The sequence below is a fragment of the Chaetodon auriga genome, chromosome 12 (assembly GCF_051107435.1).
Source record: "Chaetodon auriga isolate fChaAug3 chromosome 12, fChaAug3.hap1, whole genome shotgun sequence".
NCBI classification, from domain to species: domain Eukaryota; kingdom Metazoa; phylum Chordata; class Actinopteri; order Chaetodontiformes; family Chaetodontidae; genus Chaetodon; species Chaetodon auriga.
Window position 1 is genome coordinate 5,270,964 of NC_135085.1, and position 26,716 is coordinate 5,297,679.

The 26,716-nt window shown below is 40.2% G+C and overlaps 1 protein-coding gene across 4 annotated transcripts in view; it reads right to left on the reverse strand.

The window, feature by feature from the left end:
• brinp2 (bone morphogenetic protein/retinoic acid inducible neural-specific 2) overlaps positions 1–26,716 on the reverse strand; it is a 252,538-nt gene that overhangs the window by 103,175 nt on the left and 122,647 nt on the right. For all 4 annotated transcript variants that reach the window (XM_076744806.1, XM_076744802.1, XM_076744803.1 and 1 more), the window contains one exon: positions 272–462. In XM_076744806.1, the coding sequence (XP_076600921.1) occupies positions 272–462 (191 nt within the window). The remainder of the gene's footprint in view (positions 1–271; positions 463–26,716) is intronic.

Sequence of the window (26,716 nt, forward strand, 5' to 3'; positions counted from 1 at the left end):
AATTACTCAGGAAAACGACCTTGGTTGAATGCTGCAGGTGCAAGGTGTGGCGTTTCTGCCACTTCTGCTTTTCACTTGACATTTTAACTTGAACACAACAGCCAGTACACAGATCCTGCACTTCTGCAGCACTACACTAATACAAGCTCAGTGCATTTTGCTGTCAATTCCTCGGAGACCTGAAACGAGTAGCTCTTCTATTTTTGGTGTGTCCCAACACTTCACTAACCCAGGAATAAAGGTGAGTGTGTCACCTGCAGTCCTTCCTTACCTCCCAGGGTAGCAGACACCAGGAAGTGGGTCCCGTACTTCTTGATGAGGTTTTCGTTGATTTGCTGCAGGGTTGGTCGTCGCCCCAGTAACCGCAGGTTGCGTAGGAACTCTGGTGCTAAGGGCAACGGAGCTTTGAAGAAATCTCTCTTCTCTGTTGCCAGGCTGTTCACCTTCCAGTGGCTGAACTCCCTGAAATTATGAATACATTAAAAGGTGAATACACACTTGGCTTGACGTGTCTGAGAAGGAGAGCATGACATTACATACAGACAAATTCAACACAAAAGAACTGAAAAGGTACTTCAGCAAGTCAGAGAAAAAGGAGGTTAAAGGTGCAACTTGTACATGTCAAATGGATTGTGACTCAAACCGTCATAAATTCACAGAGGAGGAGGAAGTATTCAGAGCTTTCTTGTAGGAAAAAGTGACAATATCACAGTGTAGAAATACTGTGCTTTAAAAGTACACCAGTATCAACATCAAAATGTGCTTAAAGTACCAAAAGTAAAGTACTCATCTTAACCCATGTCGTAGTAGGTGTGGTAATACACCTGAAGCCTTTTGGTACACTTTTTTTTTTAATACCCGATAGGTATTCAATGCATGAAGTGGATAAGGGGAAATGCGTGATGTTGCTTTTGCCCTACTTGGTAATTGTTAAGTCTTTTACTTTCTTTATGATCAACCTGGAAGTGATTTTTCCAATTATGTGGACTGCCGAGGTCAAAGATCGAACCACCAACCTCCTGATCGGTGGACGACAGCTCTACCTCCTGAGCCACAGATGCGCAATGATTGGCCTTTTTCTGCTATTACTAGAAAGTGTCCAAGCCTTTGCTCTGTCAGTGCTTTAAAATTAGCGCCTCCTCCTCGTCTGTGCTGCAAAATAATCCAAAACTTTTTGACACCATATTTTTGTCATGATATCCAAAATGCTGCAAAATAAAAAGGCATCCCATCTATTATGGTAGACGTGGACAACACTGACTGACCGCTTGGTAAATCTTGGATTGTTTTTAGTTGCAGATTTGTTGAGTATTTATGGCAGCAGCACAATGTACGAGGTTTTGTCTCAAAATAAGATATACCAAGACCTGATACACACGCCATATTTTATTTGTGACCTCACTGTTCCTGGTCACAGTATGTGATACTTTAAATCACTGGACTTGTGTTGCACCGGCTTCCTTAGCCGTCCACACAAATGTCGGGGCATGTAGCAGAGACCTTATTCCAATTCAAGCGGTCAACAGGACACAGTGACGGAGGGAGCATCCAAGGAGCGAAAGATGGGCCTGGAAAATTCATCCATTTCAAGTAGCTGATAATCATTTCATCACCTCAGTCCTGCCACAGCGGAACCCCAAGGTATGTGAAGATTATGCAAATACCGGCAGAAAAGTACAGATCCAACTCATCTGCATAAATTTGCTGGCAAAACAAGAGGCGTTGAATATTAGAACGTTATGTATGCATTCTCTCTGAACAAAATACCAGCAATGACGCACTGTTTTCCCATGAGCACTCTCTCCCTCTCTCTCTCTCACACACACACACACACACACACACACACACACACACTCTCTCACTCAGGAACATACACAGAAGGTACATACACTCTATCACTGTCTGTTTCCACTGGCTGCTCTTACATTCCCTTTTTTGCGGTCAATGGTTTACTATTACAGACAACGCGGTACTCTAATTATGCTGTTGACAGCATTGTGACTACACTAGGATAAATAGAATAGGCCATTCCCCTTAATAATACACAATCCATATGCTTAAGGTCATTCAGATGGTACCACAGTACAGACAGCAACGGGCTATAATTAGTTTGTAGTTGCTGCGTTGCATATTAGTCTTCAAAGGAAAGCTCAGATTTGTAAGCATTTAGCACAGCCCATGACAAAGCTTTCCTCTGAAGGAATGGCCCCGGGAGCATATGGTCAAACTACTGCTTCATTAGGAGGTTCATTCTCACATAATGCACCAATTAATGTCTGTAGCTTGGCCACAGTCACAGTACAATTTCTACAAGCTATCATTAACTCTGGCCACATTGTTCTTTTATGAAAGCAGGGCAACTCAGGGAAGCTGAGTCTGAGGGCACAGTTTGGAGCTGCGAGCAAAATGTGAAAAAAAAAAAAAAAAAAAAAAAAAGACAAATAGACTGAAAACACAAGAAGAGCTCCTTTTGCTTTCTCAGCGCCTGTGCGCTCGCTGCTCTGCAGTGTGTAGCCTTAATTTATTCATGTCATCTTGCATACTGTAAATATCTATTTTAATTATCATTAATAAGGAAAAGAAAGAGTTTTGACTAAGACCAGTACTGAAAGGAGTAACACCAAGTACAGAAATATTAGCACCAAAAACACTTAAAGTATGAAGAGTTAAAGGGGGATGTTGTGTTAAATTAGAATACAGGGGCTTACAAGTGTGACAAACTAAATATACAGGGCCCCAAAATGGGGAGGGCCCTCAATAAGCCTGGAATTAAAAGCCTGCTTTTACCCACAATTTACATTATAACAAGTAAACTATTACCGTTGGCTAAATAAACAGTTTGACAGACTGATCAATAACTAACACTGGGTTATTAGTTAACATTACTCCATGTATTATGCATATAAATGGATCGTGCCTTTAAGTATTGTCATGGTACTTCTGTGCTGTAACACACCAGACCAGCCCTTAGCTGGAAACTAATTCACCTTATTTCTGCACAGACATGAAAATTACATAGAAAATACTGGTTAATTATGTTACAGTTGAATTATATTACACGCTGTAATATTACTTAGACTCATTCTGTGTAACTGATCTGAAAAAATTAACAAATGATATTGAAATGAGCAAATATTTGTGTGATCAAACAGTGATGTCACAGTGTTATGCTCCCTCTGTTACATGCACCATCTGCCTTGTTCTTTTTAGTTAAGTTTAATGGGTGCTTTAATATGCCCACTCATGTAGAAGGTGAACATCACCATCTTATGAAAACCTTCTCAACACCCACTCCTGCCATATGAGTAATTATTGTTATGTTTTTCAGGGGTATGTACCATATAGAATGCAGCCTTTTATTACAGTCATCCCAAGAACTCTTACTCTCTTCAGGCAGATAATCCATTACCTCTCACTTTTTGCTATGTGTAGCAGTAGCTCTTTGTTCGTGCTGCTTTATCCTTCGCAGCGATCCTGCTTCATGATGACAACTGCGAAAATAACCCGTGCTTGTTTTTCAGAATGCCTGAATTCGTGTTACACACGATGGACACAATAGCAGGAAATTCACTACTATTGTAATCTATGGAAAGCCAATACAATGGCTCTGCAAGAAATGCCACTTTTGTGAGGCTCATGCTGCTCATTTTACTATGATTATGTTAGTGAAAAAAGGGTTTGGCAGGATTTTCACCCATTTCCATCCTGCTGGCAAACTGGGCACTGCCCAACCTGTGAACACAGTCCACTGACACAAGAAACCTTGTCAATTTTTGAAGAATCTTGATCACAGATACATGACCATGTCGCGGTAGAAGTGACTCAATCCTCCCTGACTAGTTATGAAATTGCACAGCATCACTCAATACCTAACAGTTGTGGTCATTCAGAATCAAGAGCAACTCCAAACAACAAAGCCATCATCTTCACCACCTACTCCATCTGTTGTTCAGAGACACAAGCCATTATATAAGCACCAATGTTTATCATTTTACTGACTCAACATCTCATCCTACACGAACTGTCCCACTTCTTTTCCAGAAACCCAAGTCAAAGTCAGTCAACAGCAGGTCTGTAGCACTGCCTGAATACTGTGTGTGCTGTATTTCTGGTCTGTACAAAACACTAAGCAAGCAAGCAGCATGAGAAACAAGACCAAAGACGTCAGGGACATTCTGACATATGCAGGGTTTTACAACTTAAAGTGAAACAAAATGACCAAAGTCGCTTCAGCTACAATGCTTGGATTTCTATTTCACAGATACAACACTGAGAACAAATATAGCTATTCTAATCCCAGCAGCAGTTACATGACAAATATCCTAAACCAAAGGTCAATCTCATTTGAATGCGGCAAACTCTAACAATTAGTCTGCAGCTATCACATGCATCAGCAGGCATTAGTTTTAGCTTAGTATTTAGTCCAGAGAGTCACAGGATGGCAGCCAGTAGTTGCACGCTGATTAACTGGAGCTGATTTAGACTGATGTGTTTTCTGAGCCGCTCTACAGTGACTGAGCACGGGGACGGGGAGCTGACGGCGACGGGCTGAAAAGCAAAGAAGAGCAGTGCATCATTTACTTTCCTCCTCGCTTCGCTCTCTAAGAGTTAACGGTGAGACTGTTGGCTGACTATTTGGCTAATGATGATAGATGGTGTTAATTAAAAGGTTTTAGCACAGTGCTGATTGCACCTGCAGCTCCGGCACTTGGTTTCACTGAAGCAGAGCAATTTTTTTTTCTTTCTTTAATAGGAAAAAATAAGAGAAAAACTCTGCCTATGCAGAAATTTCCCTTGGATGCTCCCTGTGGCAGCACGTTGGAAAATAACACCTGACGTTATTAGCTGTCAGACAGAGAGGGGGCAACGGACGGCTCTCAGGGTGAATGTATTTGCCAACACTTCACATCAGTGCAGCTGTGAGGTGAGGGAACTCTCTTTGAAAATGTTTGACTGTACTGTATGAGTACGAGCGCTGGTAAGGTGGTATGTTGTCTTACTTGTAACATTGGGCCTTGTATTTGAAACATTCATATGCACATATCTGAACTTAACTTGTGCATGTGAACCAATTTAAAAAAAAAAAAAAGAATAAAATCATACACACATATGCTTACTGTGCTTTGAAGGTTGCGGACATAAGATATTCCAATCGATTCATACTTTTTTAAAACACCTTCAAACACTTCTCAACAAGCTTCTGTTTCAGCTGAATACAAAAACATCCCAATGATTTCCTTGAATCTGCTGAGAAAATGAAGTCACTATTTTTGGCACACTTCAATCAGGAGCTAACAAGCACAGAAAAGATTTGTTGCTATAGCTGCCATACCTGACCTTGACCATCGTATCCTGTGATTAAGACCTGCTAAAGTCACTTAAACCTGCAGCGTAAGGTTTCGTTTGATAAATTGTGATAAAAAAATATTGATTATGGCTTCTTAAAGACAAAGTCTACGAAAAAAAAAAATATATATTCTAACTTGGAGTGGTCCTGTGTTAATTATTCTGTTATCTTTTGCATTCTCTCAAATCTAAAAAATATACTTGGGCTGTAATTTATTTATTTTTCCCTCATCCTCGACCCCCTGATTTAACAAAAGGGTCTAGGGAGGTGTCGATGGAGGCCAACCATTCTCTACCGCTCCATATCATGATGTGGTTACTACGCCAGGCCCACGTTTAAGCCAGCCGTCAAAGATCATTCTCTAAATCACACCCCTCCCACATATTTTCCTTTCTAAGTGAAGGGGAAATATGTGGGATGACAAGAACGCTCTAACTGCTGTTTCACTGTGAATTTACTACTACATTTAACAGCTTACATGTGTTTTCTATGCTCATTTTAAGTCATGCTGCTTCCATTTTCACTTCTGCCCGTGTGATGTAGGTGTTCATTCAACAGTAAAGCACACCTGTGGTGCACCAACACCTGGCAGGCTGTGGGGACGTAATTATCCGTCAGTCCATACATATGTGCATTGAAGAATTCATCCTACTCAGGATCAAGGATGGCAGCCAATACAGCCTTTTCTTAGCAACTGTCTTTAGGTGAAAACAGTGGTGGGGGAGGTATGTACATCCTTTACTCGAGTAAAAGCACCAATACTGTAATAATACTTCACTACAATAAAAAGTCCTGCATTCAAAATCTTACTAAAGTAAAAGAATGTAAGTATTATCAGCAAAATCTGCTTAGAGTATCAAAAGTAAAAGTACTTATTGTGTAGTAAAATGCTCCCGTCAGTGTTTTACTATTATATTTAATATTTTTAGAATAATATCGCTGCTGCATTAATGTGTATGTTGCATGTTACTGCTGTAGATTCAAGGTTGAGCTCATTTGAACTACTTTATATACTGTTGGTTAGTTTAAGCTACACCTATGCATCATATTATACAAGATCATTGTATGTTTGTGGTGTCACTGTCCCATTAGAAACACAAATCTCTAAAAAAAAATCAACTTTTCATAAGAAAAACAGTCTTCAGCTTTGTAACAATTTGTTTTCCAGCTATTCCAGGAGAGGTTTTAAATGGTTTATTTAATTCAAAAAGTAGGAGAATTCCCTCAACTCATAAAGGAATGCTTCAATTCATCAGAAAAATTCATATTCAGACTCATCAAATTTGGAGATACGTGGTTTTCTCTGGACAGGAAGGATGTGAAAAAATGTAATATGAAAGTAACTAGTAACTAAAGCTGTCAGACAAATATAGTGGTGTAAAAACAACATTTGCCTCTGAGATGTAGTGGAGTAGAAATATAACGTCGCACGAAATGGAAACACACAAATAAAGTCCAAGTAGCCAAAATTTGTACTTACGTGCAGCAGTAAGTAAAGTAAAGTAAATATACTTAGTTACATTCCACCATTGGATCTAAATACCCCTCGAGCCGTCTGATTGATGTAATCCTTCCAATGTTTTATTAGTGAATTACTGAGATTTTTCATTATTATCATTCTTCTTATTCTTATTATTAGTTGTAGTAGCAGCATCACTGTTAGGATTAGAATTAGTATTGTTGTGAGCAGTTGTGAATGAGGCCCATTGTCGTCATGTTTTCAGGTGGATAGACCAGTAAATGAGGTTTAGAGTTCAGGAGAAAAAATAGGAGAGGAAGGCAGAGATAGAAGGTGAGGGAAAGACAAAGAAGAGAGAACTGCAAGTTGAGTTCACAGTGTGCACTTCTGCACAGCACACCACAAACCTGTTTGTTCCAAGCTTTGAGTCATGATCAGAGGTTTGCGGTGTTGAAAGTGAGCAGAGTCGAAACTTTATAATGGGCAGTTTCACCTGAATCAGGTACAGTCTCACCTATTAATAAGAAGTGACCCAAATACAACTTTGGACTATTTCTGGAGTTGGTGGTTGGTGGAGTAAACAACCTTCAAGTTTCTCCATGAAATCTGTGCTTAACTGTTCACAACCAGTCCTCCATGGAAATGAGCCTTGATCGGTCAGAAGGAGGAGGTGATATGTTTGAAACAAATCATTGGGGTGAGAGTGCAATTGTAATAGTATTTACTATCTTATCTAACCACTAAATTCTACTGTAGCTTTATGTAAGCCTACCTAGGCTCATTTCTCATTTACTACAAATCACATGTACTTTGCACAAGTTTGCAAACCATGCTGCTTCCTGTATTTTAGCACATTAAATGTATTGCCGTTATTGTTCACTGGTATCTATTAAAAATACTAATTTACACAATGTGCAGGGGCAGAGAGTAGAATGGATATATCATATAATTGACTCCTTTATATTCTGGGGTTTTAGATGATTTCCAATACCTGAGTATTGTTCTAGTTGCCGTTATGACCCGAGCCATAACAACCTGAAATTCCTGTCTTGATATGTAACATATGTGTGATCTGTCTCCTAGTAAACACTCTTGGGAACACTGGCAACATCTTACCCAGCCATTTAATAATGTGACTTAAAAAACGCTGACCTTTGAGGGAACAGAGATCTGGACCATGCATCATTTGACCCTGCCTCAGTATATGGCTCCAAATTAGAGATAATTGGACTCATGATCCAGTGAACGATTGGGTTAGCTAGCCCTGCCAGAAGTGACTACATCACCAAGCTTATGGCACCGAGTGTTTTGTGAAGGTGCTCAATGAATTAAGCCACTTTCTGGCTTGAACAGAGTCTAAATCAAATGAATTCAAAAGAAAATTCAGTGCAGACAGGATATTGATTTTGATGGATTACAGAACTAAATCAAGTTTCAAGAGTCTGCTAAGTTTTAGCACTTTGTGAAAATGTATGGAAACCAGTGGCTGCCTGGAAATTACATGAAAAAAAATCTAAACTGCAGAGCATACTCAAAAATTTGCAGTTAGGAAGCTAAAAGCTGTTTGGTAGTCAAGTGGTTATGACAAGAGAAAAGAGTGTGATGAAGAAGAGCATTTTTATACCTATAAACACTTTAAACACTATATTTCCTCAACAGGCCTGTGTCTGAAGCAGGCTTGTGTTAGAGGCAGGCCTTTATTTGTAATTGCCTCTCTCATAAATATCATTGGTATCGGTATCTATTAAATTGAAGTTATAGAAATATACATTATCCTCTTAATGTGAAAGTGTTACCAAATACTGCTGCAAGTCGCTGTAACTATAATTTTAAAAACACTTAACACACTTCAAATTCACTGTTATGCTGTACCTACCATCAGAAACCTAAGCTGTAAGTTGTAACCATAAGTGCTGTTGCTCCCATAATTTTTCTTGACAAACACCCCTCCAACACTATTGCACATGACCTAATTTTTTTGTCAGTTTCGGTGTGGTCTACTGGGAGCAGTGTTGATAGTAAAATCAAGAGCAGCAGGAAGGAAGGACCTGCCGTGTCTCTCCACACAGCCTGCCACTGAAGGAGCTGCCCTGCGCTGTCAGAGTGTCCTGTACGAGATGGGACTTGTTTTCCATCAGGGATGATAGTTTATCCCTACAATAACAAAATCTTAAAGAATGGCGTCTTTTTAAAAGCTTGACGTCACTAAATCTTTCAAATAAGTTGATTTTTGATTGGTTGCTCAGCAGAACAGTCGCCATTGTTAGGTCTATGATTTGGTCATCCCTGAATCCCAGGTTTTTCACAGATGTAGGAGCTGATTTCAGTGCTACAACTACTAGTGAGTTATTCTAAGATGAAAACATGTAGAACCTTAACATTAGGACTGGCACACCCATTACTTTTAGGAGTTTCTCATACATCAGTCACTTAGGAGCTAACAAGTTCATGAATATGGACCCTGAAACTTTAAGTTGCCATACAACATTTGTCAAGCTGCCTCGTCAACCACTCAACCAAAGGTTATTACTCTCAAATGTACCAATAAATGAAGTTCTACTGCTCTGGAACAAGTGCTGCTTTACTTTTCCAGCCTGAGAGCTGAATCACAAAGTCAATTCTCTTGTCCTGGGATCTGAGTTCATTAAAACTCTCTCCTCTCTTTTGGGAGCCCACTAGAAATAGACCCTCCACCCAGCCTGGAGGGTGGAAGTCAGAGCATGATTTTTTAATGATATCTGAGTTGCTCCCACCAGAGTCATTATACATCTCCTGAAAGGAATTAAACTGGAAGCTGACTGCAAGGGACCCTCCAAACGATCAGATTCTGACAGCTAATGGGAGCTGTGACATGAAGGGATTGCTAAGGATTATTTGTGGACAAAATTATAAATCACTCCAGCAAATTTATGACTGATTCAATAGTATTTGAGGTAAGCACATTTAAGTTTGTTGAGTAAGTTTCAAGTATGCAGCAGTCCAGGTTTGGAGTTTATATTATGGAGGGGAAGTCAAACCAATTTAATGTGTGGTAATGTTAAATTGGCACGGTCTGTCCTAAATCTGTACAAGACATCACCTGCCTACTTACGAGGTTGGCGTATCTAGGTTGAGTGTCTCTGTCAGCTATTTTTAAAATTTGTCATGCTTCAGCTGAATCTTGTTGGCTTAAGACACCACACTTTATACAATATATGTCAATGACACTGCTGAGATTTGACATGATTGCAGCAAATTGGAGGAGCCATTTTTAGTTTGGGGCTTCAGTAAGTAGCATAACTCAGTCATGAAAAGTAATCGTACAGTGTTCTTAAGTGGGGCGGCTCTGGCTCAGGAGGTAGAGCAGTCGTCTACCTATCAGAAGGTCGGTGGTTTGGCCTCAGCAGTCCACATGCCGAAGAATCCTCGGGCAAGATACTGAACCCCAAAAACTGCCCCTGATGCTGTGCCATCAGTGTGTGAATGGATAACACTCATAATGAGCAGGTAGCTTAGCTACCGCATGAATGTGTGCGTGAACGGGTGAATGCAGACTTCAGGTGTAAAAGTGCTTTGAGTGGTCTTCAGACTAGAAAAGCACTATACAAATACAGTCCATTACCATTTTACAATTTGAAGGTACTTGCACTCAACTTCAGTACTCTATTAAATACACATTTGTACTTTTTATTCCACTATATTTATAACAGATACAGCCAGTAGTTTCCTATACATGAAGTTTATAATGTATTAGCACTTAAGAAGATATCACATATAAGTTTCCAATAATATTTGACCAATTAATAAATATTTACTTGGATTCAAACTGATTAGGTCTTTCAAGAAAATGTCTGCGTTTAAAGCAGCTAGTCAATTTTGTTATGATAACATTGTTTGAAATGACAATGACAAAATAATGAGACAATGTAAAACGGGCCGCTTGTAGTAACTAACCTATTATTATATCATTATCACCTGTGTGTGCAGCTCCCCTTGGTTTTACAGGGTATTATAATGACTTTCACATCATTGTTTAGCTGTCTGGTTTGGTCACATATATGAACAGAGAACAAATATGCATGAAATTAAAACATGCATATCCAGAGCATTAATATGTGTATATGTGTATACATTTCTCTGAGGCAGCTGAAGTACAAGTTTCTTATACTGGCTAAAAAAGGCTATTTTCTCTCTAAAGAAATTAATAGAAAGGTACAGCAGAGTGACAGGCCCACAGCACTGATGTCTGCAGACCGGCTTCATTTGTAGATTCATAGCGAAACAATATAAGCTTGATATGGTATTGACTCAGTAGCATCAAGCTTATTTCAGTGCTGCTTTAAGAGAGGCTTTTGAACACATTTTGCAGAGGAGGAATTTAAAAAAAAAAAAAAAAATACAAGTTAACCCCAAGGATGCGTGACGTGCTCTGAATCTGCTCGCCAACCTGCCTGCCTTCCTGTATTAGTATCATACTGGAGAAATCAAGGAGCTGAACGCCTCACTTTCCCTGTTAAATTTCTCTTAGCTATTTTGAGAGCTGTGCTGTGGCCAATCTCCCCGTGTGCGTGTGTGTGTGTGTGTGTGTGTGTGTGTAAGTGTGTGCGTGTTTGTGTGTGACAGGAGGCTGATGTGTCCTATTTCCCTTCGAAACCAAAAAACTAGGTTTTGGGTTTATTAATATTTGTATCCACTCCTCTAGCCCTCAAAAGAGAGACAGAGTCTATCACTTCTGCATTAAAACGAATTCATTTCAAATGAGAGGACTTCAACTTGATTTTTTCTCAGGCTGAATAATTGTTCTAAAGAAATTAAGATTAAATGTCTTGTGTGTCTTTGACATACAAAGTGCCCTGCTCGTGTTAATTTGTTATACCCTGTCTCTGTGCAGTGCTTCTGTGCCTTTCAAGTAATACATTTCTGAAAAGGCACAGCTATACGGGCAGTTGCATTATTCATATCACCTACTGCAAGCAGGAGATTACTTATTGATGTGAATAGGTATCCCCAAATCACACAGTGAGAAAGTTTTAAAGGCTTATAGCTCTGGTGATAGGAGGAATGTTGGCTACTATAGTGTGTGGTTATATAGATTGCAGGCACATGCAAATGCCCATGCACATCTTTAATGAAAAGAGAAAAGACCTGGGCTATTAGCACTAGTTTCTTTTACCCATGTGAGTCCCTTTCAGCAATAGCAATGAACAGGTTAAATACTCACTGGGATATATTTGACAAGCAGTCTCAGCTCCATTGTCTGTCCACGCTTCATCACTGTCTGTGCATCTCCAGCTGCTCCATTTCAATATCTGTAGTAGACTACACCTGTATCTGTTTATTTCCCAAAAATATCTATATCCAGACTTTAATTGTAAGTGGACAATGTTGTTATATGCAATCTATACAGAGCAGTATTATCTGTGCTAATTTCTTTTTTAGCAGCCTTTAATGAACACCATGTCCCAAAAGCTCTAGCCCCTTGCAAGCTAAAGGCCAGGGTTCAGCAAAAGTGGTTAGTGGTGGTTAGTTCATACATGTCTGCAATAACAGCAGGACAGATGGGAGTGAACCCTGTAAAAGCCTTGGTCTAAAGTGTCTATGATTTAAAAATGAGAAAAATATCAACAGAAATGACCCATGACAACTCATTTGCTCAAATTGCGTAATTTAAAAAAAGGAAATAATGCGTCCATGTTTTTAGCCTCTATGGTTTTTTCGTATATTGAGAGTCACGGTGCTTGTACTTGTCACCTACTTTGATACTGAATAATCGGGAATTCCAAGAAAGTTAAGCAGGATCTAAGGTTAAACAGAGTCTTTTTCCTTTGATATCTAAACAGATTCATCAGAGATCTTGACTGTTACCATGCGAAGGCTCAGTCCCTCTCATTGTTGCTAGGCATGCATGATGTCTGTGCTTTGATTTGAGTTATGACTCTAAGAAGTGGTGTGAGGTTTGTGGTAAATTCTGTCAAATGGGGAAGAAAATTGCTGCAAAAAAAGAATGTTCTTTGTCTCTATTGAGAGCATATTATGGGTTCATATCTGAATAATGTATAATAATGTTTTTGTTTACACCCCTACTAATTTCACTGTATTTGTGCCTTTCTTTCTCTGGTCCATCCCCAATAGTCCACTTCATGTGCCCTCATTTCTTCGCTTCTCTCTGCTACTGTGCCACTTAAACATACCCTGTCGGAAAACCTAAATTGCTTTATCAGAAAATGAAATAATTCAGCCTGCAGACAAAACCAAAACTGCGAGATGTCTTTTTTTCTTATTTTGGAAGAGGGACAATTTCCACCAAATGAGACGAGGCACTGTTTGAGACACCAATGGATCGTTCTGCCCCCCCCATTCTGACTTCCACCACCACCAATTCCCTCCCTACACATAGTGAATCAAGACTGAACTGAAGAATTATGATTCAAATTGACTCTGGCTAAATGAAAAGAGGGAGAGCAGGAGTAGCAAGCATACAAATGCAGGTTATTTCATTTCCTATTGTACTGCCCTCAAGGCATGTCCCCACAGAAAATCTGCTGAATCAAAGAGAATGAGTTTGTTTGTGGGGTTTTTTCCAGCTGGGATGAAATAATTGAATCACTACGTGTTAAAACACAGATCCGGTGGTACTTATTATCGCAGTGAGCTGTCAACTATGTCACGGTGTGGTGCCATTCCGCCATCACATTCGGATATTGCACGCAGACATGTGCACATATGTGGGCATGAGGACCAATTACAATCCAATTCCAGTGCACTGGTATGGGGTGAAGATTCTCTACTGCCCCTGAGCCTCCAAGGTCTCAGCAATATGACAGTATTAACAACTATGATACCCTTTTAAAAGAAGGTAACCACTCTTATATGACTTGCAATTTGTCACAGTGCTTGCAATACATGTTTAAAGCATCCAACAAGATTTAGAGTAGATCTTTGGTTATACTTTAGCAAAGAGAAAGCAGCATATTACATAAACGTATGATTGAAATTCAGGGAATTAAAACTCAATATTATTTTATTTCAACAATTACTCAAAGAACAACATATGAAGTGGCACGGGATACTTTTAATGGCAACCCATGAAGTATTGGCCAACTCTTCAGCTCTGCAGAGCTTGTTAGACTCTATTAGCTTATGGTTTTGGTTTTACAGCGCATCTAGTGTTCAATCAAGCCGCCCTCATCAATCTTGTTTCAAGCAGCAGCAGCAGGCAGCTGTTTTCAGCAAGAAGCTCGAATGAACCCACAGTATACAAAACCTGCCCTCGGGACCAAGCAGCAGCTACCTGGTTTCTCACGTCATTTGATTCTGGAGGCATATGAGGATCATACAAAACAGAAAACAGACAATGTAGTCTCTAGTTTTATTCAAAGCAGTAATAATTGATTTCTTTTCCACTTGGGCAAACAGGCGGTGAATACAACATTAACGTATTATTAGCATATAAAGCTGTTGTGTTAGCAAACAGTTTATGTACACATTCAGCCGACAAAGAGCAACATAAGCATTCCTTTGGATTGTGTTTTTTTCCCGTCCCCTGTATGTAGGTCTAATCCTCACTCTCCTTTTAGCTCTGTTTTGGTCTCCACCAACTTTTGGCTCTGTTGATTTTGACCCAAAAACAATAATCTTGCAGTCTGTAAATTCTCTGTGGTTTTGTCGAGGGAGTCCTCTCACAACGTCCACTGCAATCTAAAAATATTGATCAGTGCACGTTTAATCATATTTCATTTTAATTGAACAACTTGTGAGACAGAGCCTGGCATGGCTATTTTGTATAAAGGCTATTATTTTGCTAAAAAGATGGTACATGTTTGTTTCAAGTGTGGCCTTGGTGTCCTTGCCCCAACTCAAACAACTAGCAGCAAAAGCTAATTTGTTAATGGTTGAAAGGGTATTATTTCCACAGGAGAATATGATGAATATTTTATTTTTCCTCTTACCATCGAGCCACCCTAATCCATATGAGAGGAAATCTGCGTTGATGAAAATATTCTGAGTTGCCTTCAGTTATTACTGTGAGCTCAGAGCAATGATTTTAACGAGTAGCAGTGGGTGGTGCAGCGAGTGTTTTTTGCTCTTGATTTCACCTCTCCAGCTACATACCTTACCTTGTTGGTGAGGGTTGTTGGTGCTGTATGCAGCCTCAAAGGTATACCTGCAAACACTACTAAGGGTTGAAAAGCACTTCCACCTCCCACCTTAATCTGCATTTATAGTTCAATATTTTCCTAAAGACACTTAAATACAACATTTTTGATATTTTTTTATCAAGGAAACTAACAAACTAACTGTTTGGATTCCATGCATTGTGATCAGGTGATGTCTAAAACTGCTTCAGGACACATTTCTTGGTCTATATATGAATGTATGAAAACACAAACGGAGCACACAGGATTACCTCAAATCAACACTGGTCACATTTCAAAAGTATCTATATTTGTTGAATGACACTATCATAATCTATGTGCATGAAGCCATCGCTCTGCAATTGAAGTGGAGCAAACTGTGCCAGAAAATGCACCTTGCAGTGTCCTAGAAGCCTTAAAAAGTCTGTGTTGTGGCAGTTTGCTTGTTTCCATTAGTTTGCCAGTTCCCAGTGTGCTAAACATTAGGCCTACTGCCAAACAACACAATGTGGTAGAACTAACTGGTTCTTAGCACAACCTGGCCACCGTCTGCTCTTATCCATATGGTCAATTTGTCTTCCGTTCTCACACTGAAGGGAAAACAAGCCAGCACACACACACACACACACACACACACACACACACACACACACACACACACACACACACATGCACACACGTCTATCGTTCTCTACCCGTTTCCAGAAACAGGCCTGCCCTCCTGCCTGTTCTTTTTCTCTGCTTCTCACGGTCTTTCTCTTTCTTGTTAATTCCTTTCTTCACTGTATTTTCCCTCTCTCTCTCTCTCTCTCTCTCTCTCTCTCTCTCTTCCAGGTAATATTTGGACACACATTCAGCCTTTCAGTTACCTCTGCATTCCGCTGTTCAGAAACTCTTTTGTCTGCTGTTTCACAATCAGTTGCTAAGTAAGCCGTTTGGCTTGTGCTATCTCCACTGGAGAGTTTATTCCACCCAGAGATTTGTCAGTGGATCACGGGAGCGAAGGATAAGCCCGAACAAAGCAAACATAATGCAGCAAAATCATGATTTCAGCAATAAGTTAAGGCCACAGGGAAATGGGGAGAAAAGTCAGTTCTGGATAGTAAAATCATGCACCGTGGTTCTTTCCAAGGTAGCTTAAGAAAAACGACAACTATAGTGTCCTAGACCACCTCCCGACCCAAACTTGTGTTGCATTGATGATGAATTGTATAGAAATCATTATTATAATTGCTTTTGTTTGGCATACTTGCTAAATATTGTAACAAAATTTAAGACAGGATGTAAAAAAGTGATGTCAGTGGAATCAAGTAAAATATTTAGCTGTTTGCCAGATCATGAGTCATCCTGCCTCGAGATGCAGCAGGGAGCAAAAAGCTGTCACCCGGCTTGTGTAACACTGCTAAAATAAATCAGATGCCAACAAACACAATGTGAAATAAACAACAGGGGTTTGTCATGAGTTTTTCAGAGTATGGTTTGACGTATTGACCACACTGTCATGTCACTAAATGAAAGACTGCAACATTTCACTTGTTTTTCTTGGAAAAAAATGCAGAAAGAAATGTCTAACTCAACTGAACTGAACAATTTAACAGTGTACTTCTTAAAGGACAGAGCAGTCTAATTAGATGAAAAAAAAAATGCTTCACAGTGTGTGTAAGTGAAGAAAATGAGGCCAAAATGTTGCTGGATTTGAAACTAAAACTCGGGTGCATGAGAGGCAGACCAATTGAAACTGGCAGCTGACCGTGCACAAAGATAACTTTAGTGGAAATGATGAGTACAGACTTGACATGCACTGATCCTCCACCTCCAAGTAAGAAACACAGTACAGACAGTGAGTTCGGACTGTTCCTGGAGCTAGATCAGCACTGGCTTCCCAAATGGATAGCTCTAAAAACTTCTTAATGTGAGTTCTCAGAAAAGTAATGAGGAGCTAGTTATAGCCTTACTCCACTTCTAATGTGCTTAAAAGGTTAGTTCTGTCAGATCTCCTCAAACTGGTCGAATTTTGTGCTTATAGGTTCAGTCTATGAGCTGGTTTGTGTGATGTACCATCTGACAAACTTGACATAGGTGTAAAAGGTGCTTACTCCTGTGTCAAGGCTGTGTGTTTGTCATTGATTGGTTGCTAAATGTAATGTAATAATGTAATGTGAGCTTGTCGGACAGATGCCAAAGAGAAAAGACGGAAGAAAACACCAAGACAAGTAAGTTGGTATGCTGTGGTGAATAGCGACCAGCTTCTTTTGCTGAGGCTGTGATGAGCAACGAATGATAACCCTCATCCCTGAAGTGTTCAGTGTATTTTGAAGTCGGGGGGGGGGGCTGCATAATCCATATTTCATATTATTCCTGTCATATTCCAAAATACTGTATGTCCACCAGCATGAGTTTGAAATATATAAATCAGATAAATGGATTTTAGCAAAAGTAAAAATCCGGAAGACTCATTACTCCACCTCAGCTCTGCCTCTTGGCTTCCATCATCTACATATTTTCTCGCTTCCCTCAATTTAAAATTCATAAGGGAGCTCCCCTCTGGTTCAAACTACCTTCCCAAACCTTTACACCCACTGCATGAGGCCAATCACTAATCAGCAGGCTTTATTAAGCCAGTTAGCTGCTGCTATCCTGTGCTGCCTGCTGCTTCTGCCCTGCCAACATTTCTCCACCACCTATTTTTCATGATGTTTTTACACTTGGAACAAGTGAAGAATTCTTGTCCCGACCTGAGGCTGTTACACCCCAGAGCAGGTCTCTATGGTACATCTGATCAAGTGTAAAAGTTGTTCTTGAACTCTGGTGTGGTCAAACAAAGTGCTCTGAGGCTCAAATCAGAACACGGGTGTCGGCTTCATTCCAGTGAATCCACAGCAGATGTGACGCCCCACATGCCACGCATTGTTCTATGAAGAACGTGGATACTTCATGGAGTCCAATTCACCTTTCAACAACACCTCTATGTGCCCTGCATGAAGGGAAACACTGTCATTTTTGACAATGGGAAAACATTTTGACAGTGCACCCTCTTCTCAGAAATACTGTAGCCATGCTATTATTTGAAATAGCCTAAATAAAAAATAATAGGATATACAGTATAACCCCATAAAATATTTAAACCTGCTGTAATTAAGTTGAGATGTCCTTCATTATGCTGTTGACATCCAGCCAGGGGGGACATGAGTGTGTTCAAACAAGTTACAGTCCGCTCTCACTAAGAACCGGTGTCATGCACATTATCTTGTGCTTTGCATAAACACAGTTTGCATTTGATTCATGCCTTCTGACGTTGTTCTGGCAGAATCATCACTGTTGCACAGTTGCATTTCTCCCGCTACAATCAAGTGTAAAGTTGTGAGGACGTTAGTCTCTGCAGGGACAGCATGTGTTCACCTCTGTTCATATCTCTGGCTGATTGCTATTTCCTGTCAGCTCCGAACAGGTAAGAACTCCTCTGGAGCATTTCTCAGTATCAGCAGAGATAGGAGTGATTTCCTGAGTTAAGAAGCTGATAACATACTTCTACTCCGAGTCAGCAACGTAGGACCAAAAATGCAATATTGTGAGAGTTTTTGACCAGTTAGGGGTTATTTACTACTCTGAGATGCTTAATAAATAGAGGCAGGGAGCATTTATGTCATAAGATAACCTCACTACTTTAAACCATAAGGAGCAACGTCTTCTTGCAGAAAACACAACCAACATTTATGGACAAAATATGTTGGGTGGAGGTGGATTGTTTTATTCAGAAAACGTAATGTTTTGATGATGAAAAAAGAAAAAAAAACATTACCCGGATTTCCATCCCATCAGTGTTCTATCTCACTCTTTTTGATGTTTTATTGTCTCTACGTAGCTCCTAGTTCCCTCTGTCTCAGGCACACACACAGCAGGAGGCCTCGGGTCTAAATATGTGTTAGACATGTGCGTGTGAGTGTGTGTGCCCTGATTGTTCTCACAGGGACTTGGTAAAGGAAGTCTCCACATTTCACACTAGGTCCTACTGGGAATGTATACATCAAAACTAGGAAATGTAGTTTCCACAGCTCTCTTTTCTCTCGCTCTCACTCACTCATACAACTTGTGTACCATGCGGTTAGTCAGAATGCAGTTTAATGTGGGTGTCTGATGTGTTTGCAAAGTTGGAATGTCGGTCTCCCTCAAATTTTCACTTTTCTGTTTCGGCTCACACGCCCCAAAAAGCAAGAAGTCAGTTAAAGGGACACAAAGAATGCATTTAAAAAGGATTATTGTACATTTAAACACAGCATTCTGGGGAAGCATTCACTCATTTTATAAAAGTAAATTGTAATTTACTGTTAAACTCCTGAAGCCTAGAAAAGCCCCCACTAAGAAGACGCTCTATGCTTATCATCTGCCTTAAACACCTTCTACACTCAGTGGTCACTTATTAGGTACACCTCTACATTGTGATGCGATCCAATAGAACAGCCTTGCCATAACATCTATGCTTTGTAGACACTGTCAGACATCTGTTAATTGAATTCTATATTTGTTCCTGAATTCACAGTCAAGGTGGTGTTGTACTGTGCTGCTTTATGTTGAGAAGTATTTCAATTTTTCTCCTCGCTATTCATGAGCAGCACAGAATATTACAAAAAACCTCTAAATATAATGCAGTCCTGTATAACACCATTTCTAATTATGACCCCCATACTAAAATGTTGAATTTAATTAACAGCTCCGACAGTGTCAAAAAGCTGAACCTGATAGGGATTCATAAAAGTAGACTTTATGGCAGATCAGCTGTATTGGATTGCATTAGCCTGTACAGGTGTAGCTAATGAAGTGGCCTGATTGCAACTGGCTGGCAGGTGTGGAATGATAAGGGCCAACAATGAGGCTGAGCTGAAAAGATTCGTGTAACAAATGAATAAAAAAGACATAGCTGCTCAGCGAGAACTACGCAAATGCATTTCAGAAGTGTTTGATATTTGCATGAGTCCAAATTTAACATGTTTCTTTGCTCTTCATTATCCATTATAATCATGGAACATGCAGCCTGTTGGTTATCAGCCCTTACAGACTGTGTACAAGCTGTAGTGTACTGAAGTCCTGCCGCATTAGCTTCTGTTTCATGAGCCTCATGACAGGGTTTCAGGTGTCATCATTTTCCTGAAAAGCTTTTTATGAAAAATTAGATCAGTGAAAACGCACTACAAGCACAAACGAGAGCATTAAAGCAGTTTTTAAGAGGTGACTTCAAAGAGATTGCTTGATTATAGCAAAATTGGAGCAGTCACATATGTGTTTGGGTAAAGGGGTCCAGAGGGACTAATTCTTAAGGTTCATCCCAACACTTGTGGTATTTGTGAGTCCTTACTTCTCCTTATTTCTGGTAACCACACGTGTAGAGGTTTATCAGAGCTTACTAGGACAAACTTATTTGAGGACATCCTGTGGCTCTCGCAAATAAAAATAAATGTGCTGATTGGGCTCAGATGTTTTGTTGGTTCTATTAAATTCCACATAATGAACAAATAGGTAGAATCAACCATACGGCATAACGGTCAGAATCAGATGACACATTCAGGAGCCATAAAGAGACATACTATAAACAGATATTGTTTCTGTCTAATAAGATTTTAAAGGGAAGGAACCTGTTTCTCTATATTACTAAAATAACAATATGAAATGTAATAGCTGTGTCGACCATGTCAGATTGTCAGAACATCGAGATTGAATTCAGCATATCAAAAACCTCAACTTCTTCCTATGTTGTTGGGCAGTGGTGAAAGATCTATGGAGCCTAAAAGTTGTCAGAAAACAATATAAGAACACTTCATTTCAGTACATGTAAAATCCTTGCATTAAAAATGTTCCCTTCGTAAAAGCACAGAAGTATTATCTGGAAAATGTACTTCAATTATCAGTTATATTGGAAAATGTTTCATATCAGCATCATATGATTATTTAAAGCAGCTTTCAGGCACATTACCGCCAATAACTCCACTGGTGTGGTGCAGTAGACCCTGGTGAATTGTGGGATACGCTTAGCTCTGAATACCGATTTGAAGCAGTATGTGAGAGAGCATCCAGCATGAGTGAAATGTACTGTGTGTTGGCTTATTTCAGACATAGGACAGACTTGCCTACTGAGTGCCATCTCGTGATCAAGTGATCAAGACCGTGGGTTGGTGTTGGGACATCCTCTTAATCTATGGAGAGGGGCCAGCTGGTCTTGGATGGTGGGGACAGGAGGTTGGCATCTGAGAAATGATGGCCGTGGGAGTGAGCTTAGTAATGCAGAAGGTAGGAGGGGATGTGGTTTCGCAAATTTGAATTGATTTTGTTGTGGGACAAGGAGCCAGTGGAGGTGTTTTAGGACTGGAATGATGTGGTCACGGTAGTGGGAGCCAGGAAGTGGGCAAGCAACAGAGTTCTGGTTATACCAAAGTTTATTAACACTTTGGTGGATACCCCCAAAAGCAGATATGGCTGCAGTTGTTCAGAGCATTTTGAGCACAGTGGATGGATCAAAGGCAGAGAAGTGCTGTGCTATGCTGCAGCAGTAGTTTGAAAAGGTTCTACAGACACTGACATGTTTCAGGATTAACTCTAGTTTGCCTTTGGAATCCACTGCAACTGCTGCTTGTGATTCCAAACTGACAGTCTCATCTGCAAAGAAGTGAGCTACAGACACCTCTCAAGCCTACAGGGGGTCACTTGCTGATAGTCAATATGTTGCTTTGTAGAACCTCTAACTTTTAATTTGCAGTTGTTTGTGACTTCTTCGTGAGTGGAAGACCTCAAAGTGGAGACTTTTGCTATCAGTTTTTTCAAGACTGTAAACTGGATGGAGGCCAAATAGAGAGGCATACCGATTCAGACATACATGCACCCACCCACTCTGAGCTTCTCTTTCTAAAACATTTTGTTTTGACAGAATTAGCTTTGAATTGCATTTTTAATAGCCAAACCTCATTTTGATGCTCAATAGCTCATATTAAAGCTTAATGTGAAATCTCGCTCTCAGAGAGCCTTACATCAATTTGTCACTTTCTGAGGACAAGGTCTCTTTTCTATTCACCTGCTACTTTACAGACACTTTATTTCACACAGCCACTGCTGGGTTCATTTTGAAAAGGTAATACATCACTCATTATAGCTTTCTCCCCAAGCGCAATAGGTCAATTCATTACACTAGTCCCTGATGTAGCCTTAATTCTTGATTGAATTCTGCAGTGTATTCAAAAGCAGACAGCACCGAACTCTTTGTCCTGGAGGTGATGAGGGAGGTTAGTTGTTGATGTTCTTGTCTTCTTTTTCTGTATAAAATCAAAGCAGAGCACAAAGGAGGTCTAATTCTGTGCTTTTTCCACACAAAGAATCATTCAGTGGCTAAAAACCCAGAAGCAGTACAGTAACCATAATACGAATCAGTATTAATTACATATCTGATATATGCAGCAAATAATTAAAAAGTAAAAGTGTTTCTTTTATTATTACAGTAATTTCTTGACACAGGAATAAAAATACCTTATCACCCATAAACAAAAGGAAAGAAGTGTATGTTGCTATTGATGGTTAAAAGGAACGTTAGCATGAAGTAAAAGAACTTGAAGAAGAAAAGATTGGCCTGGTTCTTCATTTTGTAAGCCGTAATACATGATGAGGTGCTGTATGGAAATAACAGAAGTGGCGGAGGTGAAGACTGCTACAATATGAAGCAGAATGTCCTCTTATCCATTGTCTTCTATACCAGCACGCATTTGAGAGCATTATCGTGATGATAGCATGGCCAGTAACCGCAAGCAGGACAGAAAGCTGTGTTCAAATCATCATGTTTGTATGTTTGAAGTCAGTTAAACTCCTGGCTATTTGTTGCTTTGCTTTACTTTTAACGTGTCATGATGAAGTAAATGTTGATGGCAAAATGTACCGGCTGTAGAATAATGACACCATCAGCGTTTAGATTGGCTCCCTGTAAGCTTTCACTGTGAAATCTTGTCTGCCAGCGGCTACGATCTCCCGGGAAAATGAAGGCCGACTGGAGATCCAGTCACGCTGGCACCGCTTCTATTTGCTTTCATGTCTCCATTATAGATCAAATGAATAGATGACCTCACGCTTTTTCCCCTAATGTTTTCTAATAGCCGCCGACAGGAACAGCACTTGGAAATGGGGGTTGAGGGTTGAAAAGGTGAGTGTTTCGACCTTAAGGTTTACTGGTGACCTAGCACAAAACAGAAGCACCACTGCTGTGTTTACTTGCAGTAAACAGTAATGTATCTTGCACACTATTTACAAAAGTAGTTAAACTGTTAACCTGAGCCATGTTTCAGGTGTTCTGTTGCATGATATTAAAGGATAAGTGGCACTTTAGCACTGGGCAGCATGTTCCTTCATAACCATGAACACTGTGCTGCTGGAAATAGTCCCTAACACATGATCTATCTATTCCCAAGGTTTACTAAAACCGACTGTACCCGACTGTTTTATGAATTCACCAAGCCTTATGTTATACCTGGGGCCATATTTGAAAGATTACTATCTTAAATAGGAACAAATTAATTTCATGTCACATTTCATTTGCTTCATGTCACAGACAGGTCAGAAAGGACTGTAAGTGTATCTACAGTTTCCAGCTATGTATTGCAGTAGATTTTGCCCAGAGGGCTAGTTCCGTGCTAACAGTACAGTATCAGGCCTCAACAACAACTTACATGCCCTGTGTGATGCTGCAAAAAGAGGCCAAAAGCACATGCACTTGTTGCCCTCAGCAACAAGTAGAAAAATATTCTTCAACTTAGAAAATCCAAACTATGTGAACATTACTATAAATATATATCACACCATGTGACCTTAATTCAAGGGCCAAAAAGGCCTTTGTTTACACCTTCTCTCTCTATTTCTCTCACTAAATGAGACAAGACTACAACTTGATGTTTTTTGACTTCTAGACCAAAGTTCAGGAGCTTGATCCAATGAGGCGATGTGAGGTGATGATGGATGTCAGCAGAACACTATCATTATCATTGTGCAATATACAAATACGCTTTCAAAGACACATCCTGCTCTTTTGTCTTGTCCTTTGAAATGCATGAATGCATATTTTCTCGGGGCTGTCTTCATCCCTCCATCTCCCTCTGTGTGTGAACCCAGTCTGTGTTTAAGAGCAGTGGTAATGGTGCTTCTTTTGTTACATCCCTTTATGAAATAGAGAGGTTAGAATAACAAATAAACTGCAAAGACCCTCTGTGCCTGTGTATGTGTGTGGCAGGGCAGTGTGTGACCCGCATTTGTGTTATGTCCACTTGTGGGAGTTACACACACATACACACACGCACACACGTTAGGTTTTCATCACTTTTGGGCACATAACATAGACCTATATTCATTTCCTGGATACTTACCCTAACCCTAACCTTAATCTAAACCTAACCTCAACTTACATTTACATTATGGGGACCTGCATTTTGTCCACACACGTAAGCCGAGTCCCCGCAATGCGACTGTGTCAACAGATTTATGTCCCCACAACGTGAGTAATACATGGACACACACACGCACGCACACACACACACACACACACACACACACACACACACACACACACACACACACACAAGTGTTTCGAGCTACACAAGCTGCTGCCTCTTCTCTGTTTCCATCACAGAGCCACAGGCCTGTTCCTGCCCCGCTGCTCTGTCCTCGCTAAGCTTTCTGTGTCTCTGATGTTGTGGACCATGGAAGAAGCCCGCAGTCTAAGCCCTGACACCTCCAACCACCCTCCACCCCCATCCTGTGTCTCATCAGCAGCCAGTCTTTCTCAAGCCCACCAGGAGCAGAAGTGAAAATTAGACAGAGCCCCTTCCTGTGTTTCTATAAGAACTGCTTGACACATCGTCTTTGTCATTTTAGATAGATGAACGTTGAAATGTGTGATGAATCCCCACAGTGCTATGTTCTTCCACATCCAAATCCAGCCAGATGAGACGTATTACTCTTATCAGGAGTTCGAGGTGATATGAAGTTTGTTTGACTGAACAATAACTCCTTTGGTAAAAGCTGGAGTCATTGGTTGGTTTAGACTGAACATGGGATGCAAAGTCAAATATCACAATATAAATTAGTGCAGTGAGTTAGCATGTCTCCATCACAGACTTAAGAAAAAAACAACTGCAAACACAATAGCAAATAAGGGCTTCCAGGATATTCTGGGAACCTATCAACAACTCCCGGAACTGAAAAAATGAAATAATTGAATTCTAAATAGTTACTTTCATATTTGAACCAGGGGTGTCCAAAGCTGTTTATGTCAGAGACCCCCACCCCACACACATATAGCAGACAATGGAAGCCTGTGTGACAGAAGGACTCTTATAACTCAAGTCAGGAGATGAAAGCAGCAGAACAGGACTGTAACTACTGATTAAGTTCATTATTGATTTGTTTTTTCTTGAAACACACTGGACATTTTCATCAAACAGAAAAAAATGTCCATCCCATATTTCCCTGAGGCCAAGATAACATCTTAAAATGCATTTTTTTTTATCCCATCAACAGTCCAAAGCCAAGATATTCCATTTATTATGATATTAATATGGAGCAAAGCAGCAAAGTCTCACATTTAAGCACCAACTTGTGAACATTTTTGCTTGATAAATGAGTTGAACAATTAATCAACTAATTAATTAATCAACTATCCTTTCAGCTCAACTGCTAATAAGGTAACTGTGAAGATCATTCTTAGTCTTGATCTCATTGTTCTAACAGAGATGAAAGATAACTAATCATCCTCTGCTTGTAGAGCCCCCCGAGGCCCCTTAGACAGTCCTGATGGACCTGAGACTCCAGTTTGAAAACATCTGAGCTACATTACAATGTACTTATCCTTGTTGGACACATTTACAAGAAAGAAGACGATGCTTGATTTGCTTCATTTGAGGAAAGACACTGTTAGATTGTTACAAAACTGTGAAGCATTTACTCCTGAGTAAGAAGTGTCAAGGTGGTGTTTTAAAAGCCACCGCAGTTTGTATCTGTCATGGTTTGTAACTTTGTAGCTTGAAAGAAAGAAGTTTTAACATTTGTTTAGCCATCCCACCCTGGACTTTAGCCAGTCCAACCTAGACGGGGGGTTGTCTGTGCTTCCACGAGAGCCCACCCACTTCAGGCCAACAGCTTTAATTTTTCACCTGATGAAGACCATGGAGAGGATAATACTGTACCACCTCCATCACATGCTGAGCAGTGAGCTGGACCCCTTACAGTTCACATATTTTTCAGGCAATGGTGTGGAAGACGCAGTCATCTTTCCATACTGCACAGAACTTTTTCCCACCTGGAGAACACTAGGAGCATTCTGAGGGTCATGTTTTTTGACTTCGCCAGTGCTTTCAACATGATCCAGCCATCACTGCTCAGGGGAAAGCTGGAGGGAACTGGAGTAGACTGCCATTTGGCTGAGTGGACCATCAACTACCTCACCAACAGACCACACAGTATGTGAGGCTTTGCAACTGCATGTCTGATGTGGTAGTTTACAGCACAGGGGCTCCTCAAGGTACAGCGCTCTCTCCTTACCTCATAACCCTCTACACACTGGACTTCACTGACTGCTGTCACCTCCAGAAGTTCTCTGAAGATGCCATCATAGGACATGTATCACAAAGGAAAGAACTGGAATACAGAGAGGTCACCAACTTTGCAAAATAGCATGAACTGAACCACCTCCACATAAATGCAGGTAAGACAAAGGAGGTGGTGATAGGTACCACACATTACATTGCTGAACATCCAGGGTTTGGACAATGAGATTGAGTA